We start from the raw sequence: 10866 nt of genomic DNA, 5'->3' as shown, positions 1-10866 counted from the left end.
CAATAGTCTTTGTAATACGCTATGTCTTGCCATTTGGATTAGCCTGGGTTTGGTTTACTGATCCAGCTTCAGAGGACTGAAGTGGAAGAAGTTCAAACATTCCACAGATTCTTCTTCCATCCACTTTCAAAGCAATTGTGTCTCTCCCCAGCTTCTGCAGCTTTTAATTAACAGAAACAACTCCAAAGAATCACCGCTGGCTGCCACAAATATTGTGTGAGCGCATTTGAGTTTGAGCATAAGCACTTACTATTTGTTGTTATACTGCTGCGTCCATCATTTTCCAAAGTCTTAAATAATCATAAATAAGAAAATCTGTGCTATTCTTTGGTACATTTCTGTCTGTTTAAACCACAGCTGAACTTTTAAGTTGTACAAACAAAAAATTGCACTTTTATCTTCCAGAGGGTCTTGCTAGTCCAACAGGCTTTCAGCTGAAGGATTCCTTATTATACTCAAACCTTGTCCCATAAGAGTTGCTGCTGTTGCTGAGTTTATGAAGTATCTTAGAGATTTTGTTTGGTCCACAACAGAAAACTCCAATGGTCTTCCTGTAAAAAAAAAAACAAACAAAGAAAAAAGTTATGATACTGCAAATAAACAGTAACTTCTAATGATAAACAGAACTGGATTCTGATCTCACTGTATTAAGCCAACTATGCATAGATTTTAAGGTGAGAACAGCTCACTAGACCATGTAGTTAGTATTGCTGAAGCCATCTCATCTCTCCCAATATCCCCATAAAAAGCCTTACTATATATTTGACTAAGACAACTCTTAGAAAAAAGTGCTTCATCTTAGTCTCAACCAACATAAAACACCAAGTTGTGAAAAATTACTTTACTTTTTAGCATGATTTATCACTTTTCTTGGTTCAAAAATGTGTCTCACTGTCATGACTTCACCAGTGCAAGCCATGATTTCCATCAGCAAAAGATTTAGTCACTAGTGGTGATTCCTTACACTAATGAAAACAGCGTGCTACTAACCCATAATTATTCCTGGCGGCAGCAGAATAATTTTACTGCTTCAGTTTCACATTAGCATGCAATCTTTCCTTCAACAGCTAGATCAGAAAGTCTGAAATCCAAACACAGAACATGATCCTTGTTCATCACCCACAGATATCAGCCCAGGTTCATTAGTTAACCTGACTTTTTCATACCACTCCACTGACAACTGCTCTTTGCTCTCTGGTCAACTTAATCATAGGCTTTAAGTCACTCACAGCCATATGGCATCTAAGGGCTCTGAACAGCAGCCAGCATCAGAACAGGGCACATCCATATCAGGAGGACTGAGCCATTAATGATATTCATCATCTCCCTTCTTTTGGAAGATGAGGAGAAGGGAAAGGAAGGAGCAGGGATAGAGGATGCGGTGCTGTCTCTTCTACATCGTGAAAAAAAAAGTGAATTACATTCTTTATTTTCCTGCTGAAATTGTGCCACTACAGAGAAAGATCTTAAAGATTACTAGGATGGAGAGAGAGCACACAAGAGGGAACATAGCTCTAGTTATTGTGAACTGCAGCACTCACTGAGAGGCTGGAGACTCGAGTTCTGGTCCTTTTTTCCAGAAGTCTTTCAGTATTTTATCTAGAGGCAACTTAATATAAAATACTTTAGCACATACAGGATAATCAAATGCACAGTTTAAAGCTGCCTGCATCCATGTTTGGTTAGAGAAGGGAACTAACACATATAGGAGGAAAGCTTTGATGCATACTGTCCTGTGTACGTGCCTGATGTTAGGCAGCAGCTCTAATAGCATGGCAATCCACACTGTACCAGTGCACAGCAACAGTGACTTGGAATAATTGAGGACCCAAACATCAAACAGCATCACAAAGTTACACAGGTAATTGCAATGGTGCTCTTGTGCAGGCACCTTACAATGCTGACTTTCATTGCCTTCCCTTATATCATCTCCCATATCAATACATGGTAAATATTCATCACTCGTACTTTTCTCACCCTTATGTATATTTATTAAACCCTCCTGTCCTGGCAATAATCCTCTTAAACGTAAGAGGCTCTGTGCTGGTGGCTACATTTGTAGAAATAATGAGAGCACTACTGCTCTTTGCTCTCAAATAAGATTCCTCAGCACTTGCAGATTCTGAGCATCCTCTAATCTGTGCACAGTTGAGAAAAAGGCCACATGAGCTCCCAGTATGAATCTCTCTTCTGCTGTGTATTTGACTGAGAGAATCAATGTTGTTGGGTTTTTTTTTCATTAGTTTGGTTAGTACAGACAACTAATAAGACCAAAAGAGTTTGCCTCTCTCCTTTTCATTAGATATATATAGCTGCTAATGCACAGACACATCTGAGCAGCACGTCCTACTAATGTGCTCCCATCCCAGCAACATCCTTCCAAGGTACACAGACTATTTGGCTAATTAGCAGAATCTCAGAAAGCTTAAGTGATTTGCCTAAGGTCACACAAGAGACCTGAAACCCAGCTGAGTCACGGCCTGATGGTGAGCCAGAGGCTCTCAACTTCATTCACGGGACACCTACCATCAGCATCTCTTCTGGACATATCACAGAATCACATAGTGGTTTAGGTAAGAAGGGACCTTAAAGCTCATCCAGTTCCAACCCCCTGCCACAGGGAGAGACACCATCCACTAGAGCAGGATGCTCCAAGCTCCATCCAACCTAGCCTTGAACACTGCCAGGGCTGAGGTATCCATGTACCACAACCCTCCACGTACCACTTGCCTCCCACAGTTCACACCCCACATCCTCTTCCACTTGTGCCCCCCAATTCCCTCCTTGCAGACACCTTCCTTCCTCCCTGCCTCATGTGGCTCCTGGGGCTGTGACAGAAGCAGGCAGGCAGCTGACAGCTGCTGTAAAGCTACTACATGGAGTAGCATACTACTACCCTGAGCTGATGGGCTTTCATTGTGTTTGGGTCAATGGCTCACTCACTTTGTTGCTCAGATGAAAATGGGCAGCTAGGGAGCCTTATATCTGAAAATGTTTATAAATAACATCAACATGTTTACAATTAGGTAAAGCATGTTACAGGTTGCTCTTTTTAATAAACATTAATACAGGGTTTTACTCATTCAGAGCACTAAGGAAACAACTTCTCAGTGTTCCTATGGGATGAGTAGGTCAGCATTTATTCTTACATCACTTTTACGATCAGCAAGACGTGAGGGAGAGGTGAAATACTTTGCTACCCAGAGAGTAAGAGTCAGAACTTCAGAAATTCCAGTTTCAAACCTCACATTTATTCTTAGGGAGAGCTTTCTCCTTTAAAGTGCATGAGAAATGTACTGTGGTACTCCATGCCTTTCTCTCCTACAGATATATATGTCTTTTTCTAGGTCAGTATCCATCTGGAAAAAAAAGCACACATCCATTTGACCAATTCAAAACTGACAAAGCGTGGCATGGTGTAAGCTTTCCAACCAGGATAAGGCTGAACAGGAACAAATCTGCTGCTCCATCCCCAGAAAGACAGCGCAAAACCCAAGACCAGTAATTTATTATATAAATTATTACATATTTATATAAATTATATATATGTACATAAATTATTATTATATAAACTGTCCCAGTGTCCACCACTGGGACTGTGGGTGTCATATAGAATATCAACAGTAGATGGCATGCATCTGCTCCTCTTACTCCAAAGACTCGGGAACCTGATGCTGGGCTGTCCCATGTCCCGCCCTGAAGGTCTGGAAAGCTCAGGCACTGACAAATGCACTTTGCTTACTTGGGACCCAAACAGCAACAATTCACAAACCACAAGCCAATGACATGGCTAAACAGAGGAGAAGTTTGCCAGCTGCATGTTTATTTATGCTCAGCTTTTACTAAAATAATAAGATATAAAGTGGAAAACATCTTGGCTGCCCACAAATAAGCCCAAGGGGATGGCTGCAAAGACATGCGAAAGCCTGAGCACCTGCACCAGACATTTGGAACAACTGGGAGACCAGGAAATTGAACTATAGAGAAGACATGAAATTCCTAACTCCTTCAGAGAAATAGGGGGAATATTTACCTACAACAGGTAAGTTTCTGTGGGACAGCTGAGTTACACGTTGCACTGCTGTCTATCACATTGCAATGTAACTACGTCTATAGATAAGAACCTTGATACAGCAAAGGGCAAGGAAGCCTACGTCTTAGCAAGCTGCAGGATAATCAGGAGTCAGAACATTATGTAGGTACTGAAAGACACTTTGCTTGCAAATGGTGGCTCAATTTTAAAGACCTGATACGAAAATACAGAGAAAAGGGTACCTGAAGTCTAATTAGGAGTAATGCGATGGAAAGCACAAAAGAAAAACCATCTATGACTGCCACTAATAGCTTCATCTGTATTACGTGCACTTACAGCCTTGCACGTAAGTGGCAGAAACCTCATCATTTTCAACTTTTAAAACTGCATTCACACAGTTAAACAAAAAAGACATTAGAAGGGAGCATAAAAGATCAACAGTCCTCTATGCAGAGGACTGAGCCAGACAGTCAGCTTGCTTCTCTGACCTATTTTCCTTTCTTTCCCAGCATTCTTTACTATAAAACCCTTCTCTAAGTGATACTCGTTTCCACAGTGTGAGGATCCTACTAGGGATGTTCCTTTGTAGCACCTTTTGGGGCATTCTGCAAAGCACCCTGTCCACAACATCCCCTAGGACCTGAATCCAGGATACAGTGTTAGCAGCTTATTCTGCCAACTGATACCTACTAGCACTATTTCCCAAGAGCCAGGGCTCAGTGTCCCCATGGCATATCCAGCCTCAAAAGAGAAGAGTCAATGGGCAGATGTTCACTTTGGAAGTGCAACAGAGGACAAGAAGTTCTTGAGGGAAAGTTCTGCAGGAGACCATGAGAGCACCTCTCAACCTGGTGCTCATATTGCTATCAACAGCTACTGAAGGTGGTTTACTCCCATCCCACTGATTTTGCCCAGGAGTGGATCAGGGGATTCACACAATCCCTTAATCAGATCAGCTTTTAAGGCAGAAAACTGCCAGCTGGGGGTAAAATAACCAACAAAGCTGGACCTGGACAAAGATTCTGCAGTCTAACTGTATATCTTCTTTGGTTTACAACTGTCTTGTTTCAGATCACACTATGTTGGCTTAGCACAGTGAAAAGGCACTGCCAGGTCTTAACAAAGAGTAAAAAGTGACAGGAATCTCCAAAGACAATATATCCTCTGAATAAAAACAGTACAGGTCAGTCAGATTCTTCCTTGTGTATTTTGTTTGCAAACCAGTACTATAAATCATGACAATTATAGGAGAAATCAACAGTTTTAAAACTTGCAACTTTATCTGTAAGACCAACACATGTTGCAAGCAAGATATTGTCACAGACAAAAACATATCTCCATGCAGTGAGATGGAAATCTATTACTTGTATTTTCCAGGCCACTGAACAACCTAGCTGCATGGAAAGATGAACTATTCAGAGTGTAAAAACCACAAGTTTCAGTTTGTACAGGGTATCTCTCACAGCCAAATAGTAGCTACTTTCAACAACAACAGCTTAAACACTACAATCTAAGATAAAACCCCAAAATACTTTCATACAAGCACAGAAACAGATAAGCAAACTGCATCATCCTTCAAGCAGGCTGGTACTTACCGCCTGTTACACTTTGCTATTTCATCAAAAAGGAGCTTCCACCGGGGTCGTCCGATCAAAAGCCTTGAGTTTAAAGCTTGGTATTTTTCACCAATTATTTTCTGCAAGAAACAGAAAAACATTCCATTCTGCCTGATTTGCAAATTGCCTCATATCACCCAGGGCTCCCATTCCTGACATTGGCTGACTTACCATATCGTTGAGGTGTAAAACCTAAGCACAAGTATCAGACAGTTGTGATTAAAACTGCAACCATTTCATGCATGAATACCTCTGCTCACTGCCTTCCCAATGGCTCTCCTTGGTGTTCATTATACATTGTTCCTCATGCAGCCGCTCATTAATCTCCCCATTACTTTTAAACCAATTTATTTAAGCCATAAAACAATAACCACGCTCCTATTATTCATTCCCTCATTGGCTTTTAATGCTAAGCTGGAAGAAACACTGCTGATGCAAAATTCATATTTCTGTCTGAAGTCTTCTTTCCTAACTTTGTACAAGTAACTATTAAGATGACTGCATCTGAAAAAGTAACAAGGGAAATCTTACATTTCTCCCTAAGAGTAGTTTGCCAGCTGTTTGGAGCTGCTGTAACAGCAGAAAGCAGCCAAAACCTGCTCCCTGGATAGAACCTGACCTATTCCAGTGATGCTCACTCACCAGGCTGGGGATAAGGTCAAATGCCCTTCCCTTGCAGGGCACTGCCCTTCCTTGGTTTTTTATCCTAATGTGATAAAAAGTCAGAGAAAATTTAAGTCTTCTCTAGGCCCCATATTCACTCCACTGCTGAACAACCTGAAACAGTGCTCATACCAATGCAAATGATGTCTTGGCCTTTTATATCCAGGAGGCATTTTGATGAAGGATGGGCTTGGTTCCCTGTTGTCACACAGTCATGCTTCTTCTGAGCAAAGGGAGCATGAAGTGAAACTGCCCTAATTCTGGTAGCAGTCAGCACTTAGGGCTAACACCAGTGAACACATTGCTGTATGGCAATGGAGAGTTGTTTAAGTCCCCCCTGAGAAATCATGAGCAGCATTATGGTTCATGCCAGTTTTGTTCAGTAGCCACAAAAGAAAAGTGACTTTAGACTTAAAGCTGACTTAAATAAATTCAATAGCTGCTTGAAACACAATATTAGAAAACTTGCTTTGAGTTGTCTACTATTACAATATTGCTGTGTCATCACAACGCAGCCCTGCGTTGAACATACTAGGTTCATGAACTGGATATCTTCAAGCACCCCATTTCAATTGACGTATGTCCTCCAGACATTAAACCTGTGGGACAATGCTCATAACTGCTGTAGCTACCACATCATTTAGACTTTGGATAGTGTTCCTACCAGAGCTGTGAATGCTGTGCTATCTCCACCTGATACCAGGCAGATCAAAATCCTTTGGGCATGGTTTCTCACTGCATTTCATGTTTTGTAGTTGCTGCTAGGTTTGGTTTTGAGCACATTGCAGTCAATAGAAAGCTTTCAGACACAGCAGGGTGAATAATCAGGCCCAGGCTCATGCACTAAATAATGTAAAATGAAGATCATAAGCATAAACAGCTCCAGGAAATGCCAAGAGTTGGAGAATTAGCTCAGCTCTAGGATTGACAGTTCAGCATAATTTCCAGTCTCATACATTAAGATATTTGTAACTTTTATCTATGTTTGAGGCAAAGAAATACAAAGCACTTAAAAATAGCTAGATTTCTCTCAAAATATTTATTTGAAAGGAAAATTTGAGCCTGTAAGCTCCAAGAACTTTCTGTTTTGATTCTCAGCCCAGAAATGATGTAGATTTCCCATCAAACACAGCCAACTGTCTGGTCTGTGACCTGGCCTGAAAGGACCTCTTTTCTAGAAAAGGAAGATATGGATTTCTGCCCACACCTAATCAAGTTACGGCTGCTAGACCAGATTCTCTTAATGCTGCACGGATGGACTTGCTCTCTTGCCCTAGTAATGAATCAGTCACTTGAGTTTATGGCCTCATTTCCTGTTTTTACCATCTGCAGTAATTCCCTTTTGCCTCTGAGTGACAGTTTGCATTGTCTGCTACCTCAAGTTCCCGTTCTGTTTACAAACAGCATTTAGCCACATACCTGTATTCCATCTGTTTGACTGAGGTACAGCTGGATATTTATATAGTCTGGTCGATTCTCCTGCCAAAGCTGGGAGGATGATAAAAACAGCTAGTGAAATAATATCCCTTCTCTCAATGTAAGCATAAAGTCACTTGTGCCCACTGTGCTGAGGAATGTGGGATTCCGCATCAGTGAAGTAAGCTTTTTAATGAAGAAGTTTCACTTCCATAGCACCTCTTTGTGAACTCCAGAATGTTGCACATCATGCTGCGTACAAAATATTATCTTAGGAAGCCACACTGCTCTTAAATTGTAAATCCCCCTCCCTTCTCAATCTGTCTACCAGCCAAAAAGCTAAAGGCCACTCAAACTCCTCAACCTGTACTTTCTTCTTCCACCTCTTAAGTTTCACAGGTAACTGTCCAGATCACTGATATACGGCAGTGCTGTGCAATGAAATCCTGGTGTCAGATATACAATTGGTGTGTGCAGGTCCAAAAATAAACAGAGTCTGAGTTAGGTATCCCAAGCAGAAGGACTGCTGGAGCTCGCTTGTTTTGAGCAAAGATGTCTTTCTCTATATCATTGCACGGTGTGGACATACTTAACACTTATTGACAGTATCCCTTCCAAGCAACCCCCATTACCTTGTTATGCAACATACAGAGCAGATCTGCAAACCAGCGGAAAGACTCAATGTCCCTGCACACCCAAATGAAGTAGAGTCTCCTGAGCTTGTAGCATTTCCAGCCGTCACTTGAAAACAAAATGTTTGGGCAATTAAAAATTGTCTTTTTGAAAGGAAACATTAATTAAGATGCTTTATATTCATTCCTGGAAACATGAATTTCCATTAGAAGCTAGCTGCTAAGTTGTTATTCATCCTATGATACATCCGACACTGAAATGACCTAAGGATGATCCTGAGAATATTAAATCTCTAGCACAGGGCTAATACCCTTCACAGATACTGTTTCTGCATTAGGAAGTTGTCAGCTATACAGATGATTTAGGCAGCAAATACGGATTCATGCATCATCATCAAACTTCTATTTCAAAGCAAAGTAGACATTCTAAGTTCAAGTGTATTATGTCAATCCTTTATTAGGTTTACAAAGTAACCCATAAGAGGAAAATATTGACAAATGCACTGATGTCAGGACTTAATTCTGCCGTTATATTTGAAAGGCTCTGGTTGATTATAATTAATACTGTAGTGAAATCACAAAGACCAAATTAAATCAGAGCTCCATTGCGTTAGGGAACTGCGTGATATATTACAGTCCTCAGAAAATGCTAGGGGGTAAACTATGGCCATGGGCAGATTCTGGCACTGCATTTGGAAAAAAAAAAAAGGACTCGTGTCAGATTTGTAACTTAAATAAAACACAACTGTAGGGCAAAGGTAGGATTGAAATGAACTGGGAAAGAACCTACAAGTGAAAAAATAAATCTTGATGACTGATGAGTTCAAATAAAGCACAAATATCCAGGAAGTATCTTTATAGTTGGCCAACGCTGCTTTCTGTTGTTCTGATCACTGAAAGAGTGCACAGATGGTTTCCTCCTTTTCCTCCTAAAATAATTTTCAGGAAGATAAGGCCACAGGCTTTCGACTTCAAATGCTAGGAGGAGGAGCCAACCTCAGTCAAAATGTTTCATGATACATGTATTACTTCAAACTCTAGTGTTGCCAGCATATCCAGCAAGGGTATAGTATCAATGGATCTACATAAGTGATGGCTCCAAACACTATCTTACCTCCCCATACATCTAGTCTCTACTGTAAGACTGAGGAGCAAAGATGGAGACATTCAGCAGCATGGAGAGCCTGAGAACTCACCTTTCATGTCAGCTTCCCACAGAGAGAAAAAAAAGTGCTTTAAGACTGAGGAGACTGTAAGACTTTTCTTTCAAGTCCTGATTTCAGCTTTTTTATTTGTAAACTGTTGATCTGCAGAGCAGGATTTCCTCTCTTCTTCTGACTGTCGTTTACTAAGACAAGCCTTTAGGAAGGGTCACAATCTGGTCAGATGTGACAAGATAACTATGAGCAGTAGCATGGAAAATAAGTGCCTTTCAGCATAAAAAGGAATAAAAAGGAAAAGCTGCAAGGCATTTTGCATTCAAATGCTGTAATTCACTAACGAAACATTACTCTCGGTGATGAAACATTGCAGATGGACAAAGAAGCTGGACTGCAAGACTTAGAATAGAATCATAGAATAGTTAGGGTTGGAAAGGACCTAAAGATCATCTAGTTTCAACCCCCCTGCCATGAAACAAGATTTAAAATAGCACCTCAGACACATCCACTTGGGTCTACCTCCAGCAGAATATATTACATAATAAAGGTGCTATCCACCATTATAAACAAATCCATATGCATATAACACTTCTTGTGTGTTTCTATGTTATCACTGCCCATAATCATAGTCATTATTTACAGACACTTCTGCACAAAAGCTTTCCTTAATGAAGTTTGTATTTTCTTAAGAATAGGGCATAGGGTTCAACAGTTAAGTGTAGCAAGGGCAGGAGCAGGAATTAAATTGTGTACACACAACAGGAACCCAACTGAGCAGGAAACAAATGACTGTGTCGACAGGCTGCTGATGTCTCCCTCAGACCTGCCCTTGACACACCAGGAGTGGTCCCGCTGCTCTGCAGTGCTGGCATCATAAGGCAGTTTGTGTATTCATACCTGCCAAATTCTGCTTCTAAGCCAGGGCAAAGTCAACAGGCAGATCATCCCCTAAACCAGAGCTTTGTTGAGGTTTAAATACTGAGAAGGAAGGAGGCTGAGACCATTGCTTTTTTCCCAGAATCACAGAATGATTCCCCTGCATGTTGTACAGTGCAGAAGGGGAAGACTGGCTACAAAAGCAAGTTATGGCTTTATCCAGATAAATGGACTTTACAAGAGCTTCTGGACACTGACCTACGGCAATGTCTATGCAAGTTCCTACAGCCTCTAATAACACACTGGTAGAGGCAAACTTCTCATTACCTGCTGCTGGCCCATCATTATGCTCTGTGACATTTTTGCTAAAGGCATTTGTCAAGTATAATCCATCACAAGGAAAATGGTAATCTCATCCACCTGGGCCCCGTGCATTCAGCAAAATGTACCCTCTTTTTGAGAGGATGATC

At 41.0% G+C, this 10866-nt stretch overlaps 1 protein-coding gene across 2 annotated transcripts in view; it reads right to left on the bottom strand.

Annotated features, from left to right (window-relative positions):
- Window positions 1–318: 318 nt before the first annotated feature.
- Window positions 319–10866, bottom strand: part of NOX4 (NADPH oxidase 4) — a 107119-nt gene continuing 96571 nt past the window's right edge. For both annotated transcript variants that reach the window (XM_057399021.1, XM_057399022.1), the window contains exons 15-18: window positions 8361–8469; window positions 7732–7800; window positions 5629–5729; window positions 319–551 (exon numbers count right to left, since the gene is read on the bottom strand). In XM_057399021.1, the coding sequence (XP_057255004.1) occupies window positions 431–551; window positions 5629–5729; window positions 7732–7800; window positions 8361–8469 (400 nt within the window). In that variant the 3' untranslated portion in view covers window positions 319–430. The remainder of the gene's footprint in view (window positions 552–5628; window positions 5730–7731; window positions 7801–8360; window positions 8470–10866) is intronic.

This window comes from Pezoporus wallicus, unplaced genomic scaffold, assembly GCF_028554395.1.
Source record: "Pezoporus wallicus isolate ANWC-B61680 ecotype Strahan unplaced genomic scaffold, APGP_CSIRO_Pwel_v1 contig_3876, whole genome shotgun sequence".
In the NCBI taxonomy this organism is placed as follows: domain Eukaryota; kingdom Metazoa; phylum Chordata; class Aves; order Psittaciformes; family Psittacidae; genus Pezoporus; species Pezoporus wallicus.
This window is presented reverse-complemented; position numbering and strand designations above follow the sequence as displayed.